Here is a 20601-nt window from a genome sequence, read left to right as displayed (position 1 = left end):
CAAAAAAATCTTAGAAAATCCTGAGCCACAGCCTCATGATTTTTAGGCTGGTTATTTTAAGGCAAAATTCCCCACAATGGAATTATATTTAGTGTCCTGCTCCATGGCTGCTACTTCTGGGACCCCAGCTGAGTCAACTCCACTCAGATCCACCCAGAGGGAGATTGTTGCCTTTACATCTCTGCTGGCCAGACGACAATTTATCCCGAAGTAGAATCTCCCAAATCCTCCTTCTGTTTCAAGCTGGTTCAGGAAAACTGTTTTTTTTTTTTTCTGAAGTTGGAAGAAATTAAATTACACTTTGAAGGGTTGCATAAGTGAGGCAGAGGTAATCAGTTTTATCTGCTTGATATTCAATAAAAATATGTGGTAAAAAAAATAAATAAAAAGTTTGTTTAAATACTGTTAGCTTTGACCTGAACTATTTCAACTATCCTTCCAGGTTACAAACTTTTAGTATCAAAGAGGGATTTCCACGTGAGGTATTGTGTATGACGTGCGAATCAAACAGCTGGGCGGTTTTGGTTTGACCAGATGATTTTTATTGAGTGTATTTACAAACAAGCACATGCAGGAGGTGGACAACTGACCGACACCAGAGGGGCACGCAACTATATGCAACAGTGGGACTCGGAAATGTCTACAGGCTACGTTACACCAGAGAGAGAGAGAGCGAAAAAGGAGAAGGAGGCTTTCTGTTACACACACACAGCGAAACAGCAGGATGTGCTGACACATGAAAGTATTCACATCATCTTTACTTTCACTTCCATATGCGCACACACACACACACACACCACCATCATGTTCACACCATCACGCTCTCAGAACCCAGACAGATAGAGAGCTGTTCCTTTTCATACACCTTGGAATCAATAAATAGTACATCCAATAAATTATCGGCTTTCACATAAAAAATCAAAATGAACTTTGTCCAATAATATTCAATCTGAAGATTTCTTATAACTATCCATTTGATGGGTGTTTTATTATGATAATTATTTACAGTATGAGCATGTAGTGGTGTCATTTACTGCTACTGGACTTTTGCTGTAGCGCCAGTAATGTCATGCTACATGGCACTGGCGTACACGGAAACTACAAGGGCGTTTTGAAGAATCGAGCTCTCCCTGATTTGTCAGTGGTAAAGAAACCTTCCTACAGAACCAAATCCAGACGTCTTCGAGTCTCGTATCTTTAGAGTTTAAGATATCTCGCAATGCCTCAGTTGTGCACGAAACTAAAAACGATGACTTCGAAACAAAACGGCTCAACGTTTAAGCATATGCATAGTCGTCGATACATCTAGAATCCAGAGATAAACAAATAAATATATAAATATGATGCAAAGCAACGGGTTTCACACGAGTGGCGTCAGTACAAACAAACCACTTCCACCATCACCACTATCATTAATATCAATGATTATGATCAGGAGACCTGGCAGGAAGATAAATACAAAAGCTGAGGACCAGCCACCAAACCTAGAAGCTTCACTGCAGCATTTTACATCACTTCAAGGATTCTTATTTTTCCCCCCCTCTTGCTGCATTCAGATTTTATTACACAAGAGCTGAAAATGTTTTGTGAGGTTGTTTCTCAAACCACAAGATGAGCTACAGATTGCTTTGTCTCATATTTCACCATTGGGAGGGTTATATTAATGTGTCATTCATCCAAAGCATTCATGCTTATACTAAAATGCATTCAGTGTTAAACTTTATGAGCTATACGTAATCATTTTCAGAAAATTACAGTACTGCAAAAGCCTCAAGTCATCCCTTGTTTCCTTTATGCTTGCCTTCCAAGGAGCCAGACTTTCCTGTAATTTTTTTAAAGTTGTCCTTATTAGTAGTTCTTCAGACTTTCAGAAATTTTCTTTTTTTTGTGTGCAAATTTTTCTGTCCCAGACCTTGTAGCTGACTACAGAATTAACTGAAAAACGTGAGTATATACAGCAAATATGTGGAAGAGACCAAATTTGACTTTTTAACCTACATGCAAAACACAATTTGTGGTACTGCACATCATTCTGAATACACTACTCCAACACTGAAGCGCAGCGGTGGCAGCACTTCAAAAGTCAAAAGTGTTGACTTTTCCCGTCAACACTTTTCTGTGTTGACGGGAAAATAGCTGGAGGAAAACCTGTCCGGAGCGAAAAACATTTATGCTATGATGGCCCAGTCAAAGCCCAGACCTAGATTCAATTAAGAATCTGTAGCAAGACTTGAAAATGGACAAATACAGTCTAAATCTATCCAAAAAGTTTGAGCTTGAGTAATTTTTCCAAAAAGAATTAGCAAAAATCTCAACCGTAGAACCCAGGATCACGTTTAGGTCTACAAAACATTGTCGTTTTTTGCAAGGCACTGTACTGAAAGTGCTTTGACAAAAAAAAGAAGGAATTATCAGTTAAAATGATGGACAGATAGAGCGAAAAAGCATGCAAAATTCAAAGAACACCTAAAAGAAATTAAAAATAAAAAACCTCGAAAGCCCAGAGAAATACCGACCAAGAAAACTTTAAGAGATTACAATAAAGTCTGGCTCAGCTGAAGCAAAATTTTAAGATGTAGTGCTTTGAAAAAATCTTTTGCACCTTAATGTATGGCGAAAAATTTGCAACACAAAGGAAGATGCTGGATCTTATAATTAAAACATAGAATTTACTTTGCAAGACATCTACTTAATGCGTGAGGCGAGTCGCGCGTGTAAAGATGGATCAATTCATTCCCATCAGTCAAACTCACAATAATGTCACAGTCTTTACTGTTTCACTTTTTTTTTTTTTCCCTCTTGGTAATCTGTCTGTCTTGGTAAAATCCCTCTCAGTTAATATAGCTATACACATGGATTTATTATCATTTATATATGTATAATTATACAGTCTACTAGAATCTCAGAAACACACACAAACCGGGCCAGAGATGAGAGAGGTTGATAAGGGAACACGGACCTACACAGCTACAATTCACCACATCGACACGCAGTATGCAAACAGGAGCTGCGGCGCAGTACTCTAGCATCCTTTCTTCACTCAGTGACCCGCCAGCTGCAGCGCTGAAGCTGACCGCTCCAAAGATGTCGACTTTAACACGTTAACTGGACAGGGTCTCCCCCCCGCCGTCAGGTTTCAGATCAGCAGCTGACGTGGAGCGCAGAAATGGAAGAAAAGCATTAAAAGGGACACTTCACTTAAATATTATAATGGCTTGAATTTGAGTTGAGTCATTACTTCACGCCATCTGCTGTGTTCCTGCTACTTAAACTCATTAGCTACCAAACAGGATGAGCTTTAATGGGAAAAAAAGCCCCATATGTTCACAACAGGAGAGGACTGGAGAATACTCGAGATGAAAGCAGAGCGGAGCAGATGGCGTCACGCTCTCGACTCAAACCCACGTAAAATATCCCTTTCAGAGTAGTGCGACCTTCCCATAAACCCTCCAGACTCACTTAAAATATCTTTAATATGTATATATTTTTATATATATTTATTTAATATAATATGGATTTTAGTGCAGAGGTTACAGCGCCGACGTCACATGATGAGCGAGGTGTAGCCGATAGGTACCAGCCCCTCCTTGTCTCCCTGACGACATCGAATCCAGTCCTGATCAACGCCTCCCAGCACCACCAGCTCTTCGCCTTTGCAGAAGCTGAGCTCGGCGCCGGTTCCGGCGTGGTCGCACAGCGTTCGAACGGACCTGTAGCACAAGAGCGGTTACAGCCATGAGAACGATATACCGTCGGCATATGAAGCAGGACCGGATGAGTCACGACCAGGACCGGTCAGAGCGATGAGTCACCAGTCGGTGAACGTCCTTCAACGAGAGAAATGATAACAGCAGCTATTCTGATCTCTGCTACACCCACCGGGGTTCCTGGAGGGTTAAAGAGAGCTGAGACATGCCTTGGTTTACCTCAGACTAAGTTGTCTTTATTTTTTTCCCATGCCTAGTCCATCCTCTTGTATAACTGATAATCTAAATCTGATGTTTTTATTTCATGTACATAATGGCAAAACGTGTTATTTAAATAGCCACCAATCCGGGTTTTTTAAAACAAATTTTATTGTGGTACTCTGGTTTGAATAAACCTCCAATATGTTAATATTAGTTTTAGCCTATTTTGATTTTTCTTTGATATCAATTAGACAAAATTTTAACTGTCAGACATTTATTTCTTTATTTTGTGAGCTTTCTTTAAAGTCAAAGTTCCTGAGTATTTGGCACTGGGCAAAAAAAAGCATGTTTCTTTATGCCCCACAAGCTTCCCACCATAGTTTGCTTGAATTCTGGCCCATTCCTATTAGGTTTGTAATCCCTAATCCTCTCCTTCAGCCAAGCTTCCTCACATCATGATGGTGATGAAGGCATTCACAGCCTTACAAGGTTCTCCATTTTTCCTCCAAGCGCAAGGACAGTCATTAAGAAAAAACTGTAATCTGGCTTTATACATTTCTTCTTCCTCTCTTAGTGGAGCTTTAGTCAATATCCCTACATGACTCATTTCACTGTGGATGATCACAGTGGCGGCAATTAATATTTGTTAACATTTTGTAGAAATGTTTTCAGATCCTCCTTTACCATAAAAAGCTTTAGGAGAATATATCACACTCAGTTTTATTATGTAATAAGCTGGTGTGATTGAGGCATTAACTTGAGATTGTGGTATCACTGTGAGTTTTTCATAGTCTGGGGTTAAAAATGGTTTTACCAACTAGATATTTCATTCAATTTGAGTCGTTTTTAAAGGTTCTAAAATATATCAAAACGCGTCTTTCAAATTCAATGAAAAATTAACGAGTAAATAACAACTGCATCTCTAGCAGCTCAAGCTGAAAAGGCGGCTCTAGTGCGAATCTGCAGAGTTTCTGTACTCTACCTGAATTGTCTGGGTTTCTCTTTCATTTCTGTGGCGTCCATCGTTTTCTCTGGTTCCACGTCTCTTCCTTCCTGAAGTTCAGCGGGTCCTCGTAGCGTTGGGGTGGAACTGCTGCTCACCATCCGGGTCAGAGCCGTGACACCGGGAGCTAACCACTGAGAGGGACGCCTGTGGATGGGAGGAATCAGACACATAGGGTCATGAGATACAGTTCAATTTTGTGGGCAGAAAATGATAAAAGTTAAATTTCACTTGATTGCTACATGCAGATGATCTAAGACTGTTGTCCTCAGTGACATGGAGAATTGTGTTCTTTCTTTAATACCCAAAAAGTGTTCAAAAATATTTAGCCCGTCTACGTACTGGGCAAAAGCTTAGTTTATATTCTTCCATCCTAAGAAGGTCCTTTTCTGTGCTGATGTACTCAGTGAAGACAGCGGCTCACCTGGTTGGTGGTGTGTGACCCGTAGGGCTTTTGGAGGCTCCGAAAAGTCGGCCCAAACTCCAGGGAACCTGAGCGTCGTTGACGGGAGAATAGCCACTTCCTGTCTGGTCCTGGAAACCAGGACTGTTTGTGTTCATCTCCTCCTTTTTCACGGCAGACAGGCTAAAGTCGGCCAGGTTCTGGCTCAGCCGACCTCCCCAGCGTATCACAGCTCCCCAGCTCTGCTGGATCACCTATAGGTACCGTAAAAAGGAAAAACAAAAGTCCACTTGGCAGAACTGTACAACACCACAAGTGGTCGTAAGCGGTGGATGATAAAACACTGACCTGTCCTGCTTGATGGGTAAAACTATCTTCATCTACATTAGAAAGAGGTAAACTTTCGATTTCCTTTCCCTGCACCCACAGCAGCTGTGGACTTGTTTGGCCAAATCTAGGCGAAGCCTTCACAGGTTCAGAATCTGTACTTGTTGATGACTCTGATCCGCCATTGTTTAAAATCGGTGACGAATTTGTATTTGGTGAACGCTCTGGGCTTCCAAAGTCCACTTCCGAGAGGCTCTCCATGTATCTGCCGGCTGGGGATTTCAGATGGCCCTGCGGGGAAGTCTGGAGCCCGGCCTCCTGGTGGGGAGATCTGGGCAACTCAGGCCTGTGAGAATCCGCCTCCAGGTGATGGTGCTGGAAGAGCAGGTCGAGGTTAAAGGTGAGCAGGCTGAGGGGCTGCAGCACGAGGAGCAGCTCCTCAAAAAGAGGCCAGCAGGTGGTCAGCGACAGACGCATAAAGGAAGTAGGGTGGTAATATGCCTCCAGCACATCTGAGGTTGAGAAATATCAGGGTTTTAGAAGATGCTTGCTTGCAAAAGAATTTTGAAAAAAAATGTTTTTTTCAGTGGTGAAATGTTCTGTAAAAGACATCTTGTGTCAGAGTAAAGAGGACTGAATGCAAATTGCAATTTTAAAAAAAGTGCTACTTTTTGCTGGTTTATTACACAAAATCCCACTAAAATATGTTTTGTTAGTTGAAGCCCAAGATGTCATAAATCTCTGGGGATATGAATACTTTTGCAAGGCAGTGTAGCTACAGCCAGATCTGTTAAGGGTTTATAAACTTACCGCCGCAAGACTGAAGATGAGACAGCCAGAAATCTAGAAGCTTGGTGCTTCAAGAGAAAAATCAGAGAAAGGAGAATGATATAAGCAGTTGTGATAAGAACATTTCCAGAGGACAGAATGTCAAACTTTTACACAGGGTTAGGTAAGAAGAGCTATTTCTTACTTTAGCAGACCAAGGAGGAATGCATTGAACCTCTGCTTGCTGTGCCTCAGCTGCGGCAGCTCGCCAACCCGGATTTGTAGGTTAAATAAGGCTTGAGTTTTGGGACCTTGCAGAAATGGTTGAGTGAGAGAGCATGAGAGGGAAAAAGAAGAAGACGGGTGATTGAAATACTGCTGTGAAGCTTGGCACCAATACAACGATCAATATCTGCATCCAGCTGGTTTCCTCTGTTCAGCGTTTTCAACAGTAAAAAAAATAAATCAACAGAGATGAGGGAGAAATATAAAATTGAAGTTTATCATCATCAACCGAGGAGGGAGTGGGGGGGGGGGGGGACTCCAGGACAGCTGCCAGACACTGTCCAATCATTTGAGGTTTTGGATGCTACCTGTCGTCGTTGTGGCCTGCACCAGGCTCCAGGCCGAGTTTGGCCTTCGGCCTGCGATCAGATCACTCTGATGAGGCTTCAAGCCGTCGGTCAGCAAATTGTGCAGGGCGGGGCAGAGGCACTGCAGCACCAGACGGCCAAGAGATGGATTTATGGCGCTGTCTCCTGATAAAGCCTGGGGTGAACATGGAGGGGAGGGAAATGGAATTGGATGAGTTAAAAGGTTTGCAGCAATTGAAAAAGACGTGTTTGGAAAGAAATGCTCAAGAGGAAAAGGAGTGAAATATGCAATTCATGGACAAATGTTTGAAGGAAATATTTGTTGATGAAATTCAACAAATGTTATTTAGTGAGCTTTCCATCTTATCTAAAACAAGTCACCGGAATACTTTAGATTAAGAAACTTTAGCTTAGGAAATCCTGCAGAGATGGTGAAAGTCTCACATTTTCCTCATAATCTCTGTGTTGTACTCGTTATCTGCTCTCAAGTAACGTAGCAGTCAAAACATTTGTTCTGTCACCCCTTTCAAACTTTATAAGTCCTTAGTTTAGCCTCAACATTAGCCTCTTCCAGCTAATGTTGCACATGTTGTGGTTTGAAGAGAAGTCAAAGTAGTTGAACAGCACCTTTAGTTAAACCCTTTCTCCTTCATTAGCTTTATTTAGGCCATACACAGAGGAAGAAAAATGCTCCAACGGATAATAATTGACATAAACATTCTCTTACATCACAAACGTTATGCTCACAATCTCCATGTGGTCTGGATCTTTACTCCCTGTTCAAGTAGTCTGTACTAGCCAAGGCATGAACTGTGTATGATCTTTGTAATGAAAGTCGTTTTTATATCCTTTTTGTGTGTGTATTAAGTGACCACACAATCATTCAACAGTTTCCTTTGAAAGAAGGTTGTTTTTGTTAAAACAATTGGTTATTTTTCTACAGCCACACAGAGAGACCGACTTCAAGACTGTACTGCAGGGTCCTCATCAATGTATGGTAATGCATTCTTGTTTTTGTGGGCATGACTCAAAACACTCTTATTTATTAAGTTTTAAAATTGCTTATCCACTTTGAAAACCCATATCTATACATTTACACACATGCAAAAATAACAAAGTAACTAAATCTGCTCTTTAGGGACTGACCTTCTGGACTATGGTCCGAGAAGAACTGAACTGAGCCAAGATGGCCTCCACTGCAGCACTGACTCCACTGACCAGAGCTGAAGAGAAGAAACAATAAGATAGGAACTGGGTGATAAGTTTATATGCAGTAGAGAAAAAAAACATGATACAAATGTGAGAATGAACACCTTTCTTTTCCTGCATGCACAGAGAGGTAAGGCCGAGACCCCTCACTGAACGCTCCACATCCTCACCCATCCAGGGAACGTCTATCTTCTGTACGGAGCCGGCAAACGAGACGCTGCGGACGGCTTGCGGCGGCAGAGAAAATAATTACTGACAGCTTCAATTTCTAAGCAAAACTAACATGCGAGTGTTATTAAGTAAAATTAGGCAGATGTAAGCAGATGGTGCTTTGTGAGCACATCCTGAGAGTGTTGGAGCCACAGTAGCGAGGTTATTTTACATCTGAATCCGTAATGATGGCTTCTTGTCAGCTTGGGAGTTCAACAGAAGCCCATGCATCAACCTCAGTTCACAAATGTATCGGAAAATTAATCATACTGACTCACTTAATGCTTCCAGTTCATATCATAGATTTCATAAAACGAATTCCTGAAATCTTACAAACTCCTAAAGCTGTACTGAAAGCACTTTCAGTGTGAATGTCTGGCCTCCAATAATTATTGTAATTCTTTCAAAACTACAAACATTATCCTTTGCAAGGGAGTTGGGTTTTAAATTAAAGAAGAGCAAAAAACCTACACGTAATTTACAAGAGATAATCCTGAAAGTCTCACAGTGTTTATACTGTAAGTCAGTCTCAACAGTTTAGAGTTACATTTTTAAAACTGTGCAAAGTGTGATTTTTGCTGAAGTAGATAGTTCATCACATGTAGAGCCACAATTCTCACCCTAAAAAGGGTGAGAATTATTTTTTTAGGAATTATTTTAATGTAAATGTGATGAAGTCTACTGAAGACCAATCTATAGTTTCGCTAACTTCCACCACCCATATAATCGTGGCTAAATTGTTGCAAATATGGAATATCTGCTCTGTTCTCAGTCCAAACAAACAACATTTTCTCTGCTACCATTAAGGTCCAAATGTTATAACTTTATTTAATAACTTAATGTTTGGTTGATTGCATTGAGGCCAATGTTGAATTTAAATTGAAGCCTGAAAAACCCCTAGCTTACTTTGGTCTCCCAGCAACCAGCACAGCCAAGCATAACCTCAACTTGGAAAAGTAAGTGTTTCTCCTGGGGGAGAGCCAATTAATATGTGCAAGAGAGTTGAACACGCAGCTACAACTTATTACTGTGAAGAGCAAGAATTATTGTTGAAGTTTCTTGGTGAGACACGAGCAGCCTGTAATATTTCCCTAATATTTTTTCCTGGAGACATTTTATTCTAGATCTGGTTACAAAGAAAATGTAGAACAGTGGAGATGTAAACGATAACTTTAAAAACTGAACAGTCTTTACTGTGATAAAAAGAAAATCTTGTTACAATCATATTTTTTAAGTTAATTTGATAGTTTAACTCAATCAAGAGTTGTCATTAGGTTTCAAACTATTTACCCTCAAGGTCCAATTTTCAATATATCCCAGCATTATTAGTAAAGGAAAAATAAAATAAAGCCCTAGATTTTGCGAAGTTCCAGAAACAGCAGAAATGTTCATCTATGAATTTCTTCAAGAAATATATGACATGAAGTCAGAGGTTTTTGTGAGTGTGTTTAAAATATTCTACAAACTTACAGTAAGAAAACCTGAACAAACAAGAAGCTAAAAAGAAACAGCTGTTGGTAACGGGACATATAATAACAAATATGCAAACACAGGTGCTGTGAACACACTGGTATTTATAGAACATGAACTTATAATTTAAAGACTTACTATACAAGCAAAGTCATACAGTGGATGTAGAAAGCCTATAAAATGGCTGTATTAAAATGCCAAGGTTTTACGACATGAAAAATAGGAATACAATAAATCCTTTCAGACCTTTTTCCACTTTAAATTGACCTGTAACCCTTATGACTAAAAAAAATTTAATAAAAATACAGTAATCTTTTTAAAGGAAAAATAAAACCAAGAAATTTGGTTGCATAAATGTTTACATAGAGTTGTTATTTTTCTTTTTTTATCCACTCTACCTGGCCCTAAAATGTTGTTTTTTAAAAATCAGCAAGTTTGAAAAACCTTTAAACAATAAACGGTATTAAATGTAGAAAAGTTCTGAAATGATAAACACCCTGGCATTTTAAATAAGATGGAAAGACTTTTTTAAAATCCACTGTATACGAAGCTTTAACTGTTATCAAAGTGGGGGAAACGAGGAACAAAGTAAACACTTTAAAAATCAATTCCATTTTCACGGCAATTTAAAGATCTACTGTGCTGTGGGTGTGCTTTGGCTGAGATGCATAAGTCAATTTTAACACATCATGCAGAAACAGAAGAAAAACAAGGAGAGAATCCAGAACAGACCAACACAGACAGACAGGGGAGGACAAAGAGAGACAGACTGAGCAGAGTGACTGTAGACACGCTGTGACAGGACCAGCTGTTCCCCGTCTGAAGGCCCTTTTTGCAGATTTGAAAGAAGAGTGGAGATAGGACATATCAGATGACCTGCAGGGAGCTGTCCTCTGATATCACAAATAGCTATAGTTACGGCTACTTTCAAATCTGGAAAACTCCCTCAAAGCTGAAAAAGGGAACACCCACTCCAGAGTGAAATACGCACAAGTTAAATGTCTAGTAAAATAATAATAATTTAAAAAAAGACAGAAAAAAATGTGAAATGCAGATTCTTACTCGCCACATGTGGCTGCGGAGGACCCTGGTAGAGTTTAGGGGGTAGTGGGGGCGCCCTGGGTGGGATGGGAGGGTAGAGGTTGGGGTAGTAGAGGGGAGCAGCGAGGGCAGGAAGGGTGTGTGAACGGGGAAAGAGCGGGGAGTTGAGGCGAGAGAGCGGGAGAGCTCCAGAGCGCTGGGGAGGGGAGAGGGCGCCGATGGGGGAGAGCCGCGGAGGGGCGCCCCGGTGGAGCGGGCAGTTTTTAGGGTGATACAGGTAGTATGTGGGGAGGGGAGGAAGCTCTTTGGACATTCTGGCCTTAATGCTGCTATTGTCTGCACGGCAGCGCCTCTCTGAATACAGCGAATCCACAGCACTGAAGCTGTCTGGGTAACTCATCATAACATCTATGTTCTTATATGGAGTGGTGCAGCCCTGCGGTCCGGAGGTGCCACTAAACGAGGCGTGGGTGTCGCCTCGCTTCTCCGAATCGCTGCAGTAGAGCGAGTCAAAATTACACTTCGACTCAACGTCCCCCGTGTTGGTTTTGGAATCGCTGACGTACTTATAAGCTGAATGTGTGTTTTCGCTGAAAATGTCTCTGTAGTAATGAGGAGAGTCTGCGCGGAAATCAGCCAGGGAATCATCAAATCCAGAGCCTACAAGAGAGCTGGAGTCGTCTCTGTGGATATAAGCTGAGCCTGCAGCAGCAGGACCCCACTGTTCGCTGGCCTGTTTGTCGGAGGACCACCGATCTGCGAGGAGCTGCGAGTTATGGGGGTCTGGGTGGAGGGGAGGGAGAGCGGAGTGCAGGAAGTAGGGTTGGGGGGACCGGGCAAGGGACAGCGGGGGTGAGGAAACTGTTCAGTTCAGGGGATTAAGCGGAAAAATATTAGTCAGGATAGGGCGGACATAAAGCCAAGCAATGGACATACAATGGATACAACCGAGTGGGATGGATGGGTGAGAAAAAACAACAACAAAGTGATAATGTGGCAAAGAAATGGGAAGGAGAGAGAGAAAGATGTAGAGAATGTTAGTGTAAAACAGGAGAAAAATGCACAATTCTAACAGTATTTCAGCCTCCATCGTCTAATAACACAGCGCTGGACTTAAGACTTGACTTACATTTAAAAACTGACCACAGGAGCCAGAGAGGCCGATTTATTAAGATCAATTGCACTTCCTTTAAATAAGGGCCAGTGTGCCTGTGGCTCTCAACCTGCCCCACATGTGATGTTCAGACTGCAGGTAAGCAAATGTTAAGAACATCTGTGACTGCATCGTTTGCGCGTGTTTTTGTTTGTCCAGACAAAAATGAAAGAAAATCTGGCAGCGACTTAATCCTGAAATCTATCTTATGACCAGCAGATGGCAGCTTTGAACAGAAGTCTTTAGATTTTGGATTTTAAATAAATAAATGCTATAAAGCCTCAGAATTTGACTGGGGTTTTATGTGATAGACCAACACAAAGTAGTCAATAAGTGTACAAATGCAGGTAAATTAATAATTAGCTTTCAAACAGTTTTTTTTTTGTTTGTTTTTAAAACCATGGTAAACCATGGTGCGTATGGATTTAGTTAGCTTAATAAAATCTAGCACCCCCAATTGCTCTAAGGGATACATGTGTGCAATTTCATTTCAGAATAAATCCAGCTGTAATTTTGGAAAAAATATCATAGGGACTAATGAGTTAAAAGTGGAACTTTTTAGAAGGCGTGCGTCTTGTTAAATGAGATATAGAAATACTAGCAGTTCGGTAAAAGTCTAGACCTAAATGCAATTAAGAATCTGGGATAACACTTGAAAAATGCTGGTCCCACATGCTAGCAGTAATCTGACTGTGCCTGAACCCTTTTGCACATAATAATATGCAAAACAATGCCCCTAGAAGCTGATGGAGACAGAGGACTTGCAGCTGCAATCACAGCACCAGGAAATTAGAAAAAGCATAGAGTCAGAGGTATTGGAAACATTTCCATGTCACATCTTTCAGATATGTAGAAAAAAAAAAGAAATCCAGATGAATACATTTAAGTTGTTTGTCTTGATGCAAGTTGATGGGGTGTAAATACAGTGTAGTTTCACTTTCTATCACTTGCTTGAGAAAAGTATATGAAGATAGTAAATGTTTAGACTCCATAAACTACTCCAAGTATTTTAAACTTCTCTGCAGTGCGGTGCCATCTCCGGATCACCTTCCCTCTGTCAGTTTTCTCTTTTGTTTCCTCCCCTGCTTCTACCTTCCTGTCCTCCCCAGCAGTAACAGCAGTCAGCGTATGAATGCTGAGTCAGTAGACAGAGATAATACACTTCAGTCTCTAACCTCGGCTCCGTAGAGCCTCGGAGTGGCACTACAGTTTTCTGCCAGGCTAAAAAAAGAGCTGAGAGAAGTCGTACCTCGTTTAGACTTGAGCTCCCTTTGAACTGAAGTCAACATATGCTACTTCCTATTATCAAAACAAAATTCTTAGCAATTGGCCTGTACAAAGAGATCCACCCCTTTGGCTCTTAAAGGTGTACACGCCTTTTCAAAAGTTGTTTCATTTTCCTCTAAATACATACATTTCAGGAAAAAACAACTTGTTCATTTCTCCATGAGCAGTAGGAAAAATGATCAACACTACTGCGTCCATCGGACACCTATCAAAGATATATCTCACTCCAAGATCTTAAAGAATTAAAATAAACTTTCATACTGGGTGACTGTGGATACAGGGAAGCAAGCATCCAACACATTACAAACTGATGGGAATTAAATCCATCAGTTTATAATGTGCAAATAAGTATTTGCTAACTTGCAAATTTAATCCGAGAAAATAGAAAAAGCTGTTTTTAAATCATAGTGTCATTAAAAGTAATCATCGACGTTAATAGGTTCAATCAGAGAGAGAAAGCTATCAAAAGCAACATCACTCAATATGAAAAGCTTATCCTTGATATACCTAGATCAATAATGAATTTAACTGAACCAAGGAAGAAAGGGCATAGCAAAGAAGGAGCACTTCTAGACAGTAATAGTGATAATAAAGCCAGGAAATGCATGTATTTTTCCTTATTCTTCTTTGCTTTTTTCCTACCTTTCCCAGACATGGGAAATAATAAAATCAAATTCCATACTTTTCCAGATTGAGTAGGAATCCAGTAAGGAAAATAAGAAAACTGAAAACGTAAGTATAAAAGTAGACTTTAGTGCTCTCCCATTATCCCCCAGCCCTCAGAATGAAGAGATGATAAATAATTGAATAAGTTTGTGATGAAATCACACTTCGATAACCAGTGGAGGATGGGCTGGCTGGAAAGTTTCCAACCACCTCTTTTATCTCATATTACCTCATCTATCTTCACGGCTGTTCATCTTCCACTCCCGAGCTTCCCTCACTCCCAAACTCTCGCTGTGTACTCCTCATTATCAGCCATCCATCACATCACCCTTACTTTCCCTCTGAGTCATGCTCAATGTACCATTACCATTAATGAGTCAACATTTTCATCCATCTTGGTTTTTCTATTATGAGACAACAAAGAGGAAAATAACACTTCCTTTCCAAGGAAATAATCTCTGCATGACTGAGGATATGAGAATGCAGCCTATCCGCCTGTTTGCTATCCCCTCTTTCCTCTTTTCGTTATCTTATCATCTCAATTTTGATTTACAGTTTGTAATGGACACATAAATAAAGACATCTACAGGATTGTGAAAAACCCCTTATCTCTTCATGTTGTGCTTCCAGATACTTAAAACAAATCATTAATTCATCAAACATTTTTGGATTGGACGCAAGGTTGAGTGTGAATGAAAACTAACATTGCACATCACCATGACACATGGCGGTGGTGGCATCATCTGGATAATGTGTAATTTTATTTCCAAAATTACACCTGTACTGCTTTATGGTGGTCTATCACGTACAATCTCAATAAAAAAACATGCTGAAGTTTTCTGGATGCAACATAACAAAACGTGAAAGGCTGAAAAGTGTAAGAATACTTCTGAAAAAATCTTAGTATGTTTTTAGCTAAAAGATTGTTCAACAAGGCTTGTTGCAACTGAAAAACTGTTTTGTTTTGTAACAGATTTATTTAAAGAAATTGGAACAATGTGTGCCATTTTCACTGCCTGCTGGTCACAAAGTATCTATAGATCGAATTGGTTCTTTGCTAACGCTTTTGAGGTTCAGCGGGAAGTGAATTAAAAACTAAGACCACTTTTCTGTGTGAGCATGAGAAATCACTTCAAGGTTTTCAACTGTATTAAATTGGAATGGCCTTGTTAGTTACGTATTTGTTGACCCGTGAAAGTCGTACTCACCAGAAGTTCTCGATTCAAAAGTTCTCCCTCCATCAGCCCGACCTCTCACCTCCACGTCCTCTTTTCCTTTCTCAATCTTCCTTTCCTTCATCTCTTCCCTCATCTCCCTGTCTTGGCCTACATTCCACAGGCTGCTGTCACTGACTGAGCAGCCAATCTTCTGCGACGGGCACAACTCCAGCTGTCCACCCTCCTTGTCAGCTCTCTGCAGCATCTCCTTCAGGGCGGCCATGGAGGTGAGGGCTGGGGGCGGCTGCATGAACAGGGCCTGGGCCTGTGAGGTGTACTCCCACTGGCTGCCGTCACTACCAGCCTTCTCCCTCCTCCACCTCAAGTTGTAGAGTATATCTGGGTCGGGGGTGATGACAGTGGGGTCGGGCTCGGGATCGGTGATCACCTTTGTGGGAGGGGAGGTGCTCTTGTTGCGGAAACGAAGCTCTTTAAACGTAGTCACCTTTGGACCAGAGCCTGGAGACGAGCCTGATGAACCGAGCTTCTTTGGGACTTCAGTGGCGGATTTTCTCTTCTCTAGTACTGGGAGCTGTGGTGGGGCTTCACATTCGGGTGTGAAAGCTATAAGCCAATCAAAGCGCTCAGGTTGCTCAGAGTTAGCAGGCAAGGTGCTGACTTTGAGGGGCGCTAAAGAAGGTGGGATGGGAGGCAAAGGACGAGGAGGTGGAGGAGGCGGAGGAGAATCTGGTAGCTCATTTGAATAAGAGAAAGTCTTTACTGTTGCTTCATGTGGATTATTAAAACTTGTGCTGTAGTAATGCTCTGTCACCAAAGCAGTGTTCTTCTTTCTTCTTCTTGCAATTTCAGTGAAGGAGGTGGTCCTTTGTCTGTCTTTGCTTTCCCCTTCCTTATTGCCATCCTCAGATGCTTTTCCATCTCCACCCACTTTGCCTGTGTCGTTTTCCTTCTCTGCCTCCCTGTCTTGTAATCTGAACTCTCTGGACTCCAGAGGTCTGTATGTAAAGTGATTATCTGCTTCCTCCTCATCGTCCAGCTCCCCAACGCAGACACTGAGCTCAGGGCTGAGTTTGAGGAGCTCGGCTTGGGTCAGTCCGGCAAGCATGAGCAGCTTCCGGATCTCCACGTCCAATGTGTGGAAGGAGGGCGGAGGGGGCAGGGCAGGTGGTGGTGGTATGGCGGGGGGTGAGAAGGAGCAAGACACTGAGATGACAGGTGGAGGAGGCAGTGGTGGGGGGCGTGTCGTGGGTGGTGGCAGAGAGAGGGGAGTTCTTTCCTGTTCAGCTTGAAGAGCAGCGAGGCGCTGGGCCTCCTTCCTGGCAAGGTGTCGCTTTCGAGGTGGAGGGATGGGTGGGGTTGGAGTGGGAATGGACGGAGGTGGGGAAGGAGTGGTATAAAGGGTGAGATAGGGGACTGGTTTGGAGAGAGGGAGAGGGGGGATGGATGGCGGAGATGGAGGGAGGGGCTTCTCACATCGAAATGTTGAGAATGTGGGCGAAGACGAGTTGGGGGAGAAAGTTGACAAGGTGGGGGAGGTTGCGACGGCCATGGAGGTGGTCTCTCTGCTGATGTTGATGTAGGTGTGGAGATCAGAGCTCACGCTGGCATGACGGGCAGGAGGTTTGGGGGGTCTGGGTGGCGGCTCAATGGGGGAAGGGGTGAGGGAGTCTGGAGCAAGGGGATCTTCACAGTCTGATGGAGCGGTGAGATCAACTCCGGCATCTGAAAACTCCTGAGACTCCCCCATTGTTCCATCGTGGGTTTTATACAACTTCCAGGGAATGTCGATGTTCCCCATTTCATCCATAATATCTGAGAGGTCCTGCTCCTCCAGGTCCTCAAGATCAAATCCCTTCTCGTGAAGTCTGGCAATGTAAGACAGCTTCACTTCCCTGTTCACTTTTTCCAAACGATCTAGGTGATCTAGGCGATCCCTCAGTACATCCCAGTGTTGCTCCCCTTCCAGATCCCAGCGAGCAACTTGGATAACCTGGCTGAAGCGCTCCATTTTCCCAAACTCTCCTACAGACTCTAGGAAGTCAAGTAAATCTAGTTTGTTTGGATCAGAGTCGCCTTTAACCCCTAAGTAGTCAGGAGAAGGGGAGTCAAGCGCAGAGGGATAACCCTCATCAGGGGAGCAAGAGGCAACTGGGGAACAGGAGGTTAGGGAGAAAGGATTCTTGTTAAGTGGAAGAGATGAGGGATGTTTGAACTCAGGGAATTGGTCTTTGGGGTTCAAAGCAGCAGACAGATGGTCCTGGTCCTGTGAGAAGCACATGGAAGCGCACTGATCGGCACAGTCGGACTCCAGGTCAGAGCAGGAGCTGATGGAAGTGGAGGATGATGAAGTGGAAGAGGAGAGTGAGAATTCCAAGAGGGATGGGGGGCAGTCACAGCATGACGGCACCAGGGTGTCATCATCGTCATCATCACTATCTGTCTCATTGTCCTCATCATCATCAATAGCAGTATCTCTGCTGCTCATTTCCTCCTCATCGTCTTCATCTACAGTTTTCTTGTTGTCCACGTCTGCGTTTTCATCTGCGTTCTTTACATCGTTTCCCAGATTGGCAGCAGATTGGGCAGAGGGCTCCGCATGCGAGGGAACCGGCTCTTTGGCTTTCGTCCCATCACGCTTGTGGGCCAACTGAACCACAGGAGGAGGAGGAGGTAGCTGCAGCTGTTGCCTGATGGAGACGGTGTTATTGTTGTTGTGGTTATGGTTGAACATGCTGTTGTTGTCCTGAGGGGAGCGCCCATCGCAGCACAGGCAAGGGAGGCTTGGCTCGTTGCAGTTTGGATCCAGAGGGAGGACGGAGGGGAGAGGCAGTGGAGGAGCAGCCACCTCTGGCGTGTTCCGGGTCGCCGCAGATGGCCGAGTGCTCTTCAGTTTGGGCTTGGCTAATCTGGAAGCAGTGGGACCTTGTTTCTGAGAGCTCGGTCTGGACTGGATTATTGGAGCTCGTGGCTGTGCAGCCGTCCTGCTCCTGGAGGAAGCAGCAGGGGCTTTAACAGGCCGCCTTGGAGATGGGGTGGTGATTGTGTTCATGTTTTTATCCTCCTTCTGAAGACTAGAGCCACGAAGCTTGGGCCCAGCTGAGTTAGCGGTCCGCCTGCTGGCGTCGAAACGCCGCGGCTTTGGAGTCTGGGAGGACGACTGCATCGTGGGAATGGGACTATTTAAAATTCTCAGATACTTCTGTTGCTATAGAAACTGGTGCTGGAATTCTGGACGGATCCTGTCTATGATGCACCGTAAGTCACATCTTGGCTTGACTCCCAAGATCCTGCAACATCAAAGGAGACACATGATGAATCATTTCTACGAGCAGGCTCGGCTCACCAAACACCAGTTTTCATGTCTACACGTGTCTTTGTTTCATACTAAATTGAAGTGAAGCAGACGTGGACTATAACATATTCATTAAAATCCAGCTTTACAGATAACAGAGGAAATCTCCAGAGAACACTTTGTCTCATGCTGTTGATGTCAGAAAAAATAACATCTGATGATGTCTTATTTATTACACTCTGCTATGCATGAGTAGGGATTTTCTATTCTTTCTTTGTATATCTGCATATCTCCAATGCCTTGCAAAAGCATTGGATTGTACTGCTGAAACTCTGACAGTAAAATGGGTTTACAAGTCATGGCATACAAACCGATTGACACCCTTTGAACTTTTTTGGACTTTCTGCAGTATTTCCCTGTCTTAGGTTTCACCCATCTTCTTATCAAATCCACCCAGGCTCCCTGTACTTCCTGAAGAGAAACATACGCAAGCGGGAGTGAAACTGAATTCCATTATACTAGATATTTTACGGGTACTGGATCATTTTTAAGACTTTTCTTTTTTCAAATTAATACCATGTTTCATTTTCTGTCCTTTTCAAAATCAACATGAATTATGAGCTACTTTCTGAGTGGTTTTGTTATCCACCGCATGGCTGCCACAGGACCCTTTTTTTTTTTTTTTTTACAGCTACTTAAACACTGACAGTAAGAAGACTCCCTCATGAGGCATGCTCAACATGAAATTTCATTTCATTTAAACAAGTTTTTCATTCTCTCTTAAAATTGTTTGCCCTGACATTGAAAAAGAACACAATCTAACAAGCTACCCTTAAAATATTACATAATTAATCATTAGTATTTATTTAGAAAAGAATAAAATGGCACATTTAAATGTTTGTGCTCTGAAAATGTGAACATTACTTGGAAGATATGACTACTTTTATAGAATTACATTTCTTACAACTTGTCATTTTTTTCAGTTTCTGCAAAGTCTGTGTCCACCTTACTTATTGTGTTATTTTTCATCTTTGATGTTATTAAAAAAAATATATACAAGACCCTTATAATAAATTTCTTCGGTTTTCCTAACACGGTGCTTTGTAAGTTTTTCACATATTGTTACATTACAACCACGAACTTTTGGATATTTTAAAAGGAAACATGGCTTTCTAACTTTATTTGTCAAGTAAAAATCTGAAAAGTGCTGTGTGAATTTGCATTCCAGAGCCATAACTTAATACTTGAAACCAAGCCTTTTGGGTTATTGCCCATTTCAAGTCAGGTAGAATGGATAGTAAATGTGAACATCCATCACCAATTCTGACTTTCTTCACATAGTATCCCCACAGGATGATGATGCCACCACCATGTTTTGGCAGCTAGGACTGGGTGTTCAGCATGAAATGAGAATACACAAATCAGAACACCATTTACTAACTATGTGACTTCTGAAGACAATTGATTACACTATATTTTATTTAGGGGTGTCAGATGCCGAGTTGAGTAAAACTACACATGCCATTTTTATGAGTTTATTTTATTTTTTAATTTTATCTAAAACTATGAATAATTTTCTTTCTACTCCAACTCAATTCAGTTCAGTTCATTTATATAGCAGCAGTCCATAACACATGTCTTTAATAAAAATTAAAAAAAAGTAAATTCAATCCAATCATGCACACATTTCAATTGATCCGGGTTGTCAAAAGATGCAGTCAAGCTCAATTTATTAATTAAATTGATTAAAATATGGAAGGACATGTAGTGACTTCAACACTTTGTGAGGGTCTAACATGACGTCCCCATAAAATAGTCAATCTGACGGAATACGAATGCTTTTGAATGGCACCGTGTAGATGGAACTGTCATCTTATCGGAAAGCTTCCTCAGTAATCATGAGTCGATAGTGTTTGAATCTCTCCCACAAGGAAGAGCAACATCAAATGAAAAAGATTGTAGGGGGGGGGGGAAAAATCCCCAATACCTGGAGCATAACGCAGATGTAACTGGAGCATGAAATAATCAGCATATCACTGAGTGTGCCTTCTTCTTTTTAAAGCACATCCACCGAGGGCTATTACTCACATACA

At 42.1% G+C, this 20601-nt stretch overlaps 1 protein-coding gene across 3 annotated transcripts in view; it reads right to left on the bottom strand.

Annotated features, from left to right (window-relative positions):
- Positions 1-519: 519 nt before the first annotated feature.
- Positions 520-20601, bottom strand: part of rusc1 (RUN and SH3 domain containing 1) — a 20901-nt gene continuing 819 nt past the window's right edge. The window contains exons 2-13 of one of the 3 annotated variants that reach the window (XM_008431756.2): positions 18880-18979; positions 15247-18503; positions 10954-11793; positions 8316-8438; positions 8149-8225; positions 7003-7177; positions 6615-6720; positions 6452-6498; positions 5663-6153; positions 5336-5568; positions 4891-5058; positions 520-3710 (exon numbers count right to left, since the gene is read on the bottom strand). In XM_008431756.2, coding sequence (XP_008429978.1) covers positions 3545-3710; positions 4891-5058; positions 5336-5568; positions 5663-6153; positions 6452-6498; positions 6615-6720; positions 7003-7177; positions 8149-8225; positions 8316-8438; positions 10954-11793; positions 15247-18379 — 5559 coding nt within the window. In that variant the 5' untranslated portion in view covers positions 18380-18503; positions 18880-18979 and the 3' untranslated portion in view covers positions 520-3544. The remainder of the gene's footprint in view (positions 3711-4890; positions 5059-5335; positions 5569-5662; positions 6154-6451; positions 6499-6614; positions 6721-7002; positions 7178-8148; positions 8226-8315; positions 8439-10953; positions 11794-15246; positions 18504-18879; positions 18980-20601) is intronic. The other 2 variants (XM_008431755.2, XM_008431757.2) reach the window with 2 other exon arrangements.

This window comes from Poecilia reticulata, linkage group LG16, assembly GCF_000633615.1.
Source record: "Poecilia reticulata strain Guanapo linkage group LG16, Guppy_female_1.0+MT, whole genome shotgun sequence".
NCBI lineage: Eukaryota > Metazoa > Chordata > Actinopteri > Cyprinodontiformes > Poeciliidae > Poecilia > Poecilia reticulata.
The sequence above is the reverse complement of the archived record's forward strand: the minus strand, read 5'-3'. Positions and strand labels throughout refer to the sequence as shown.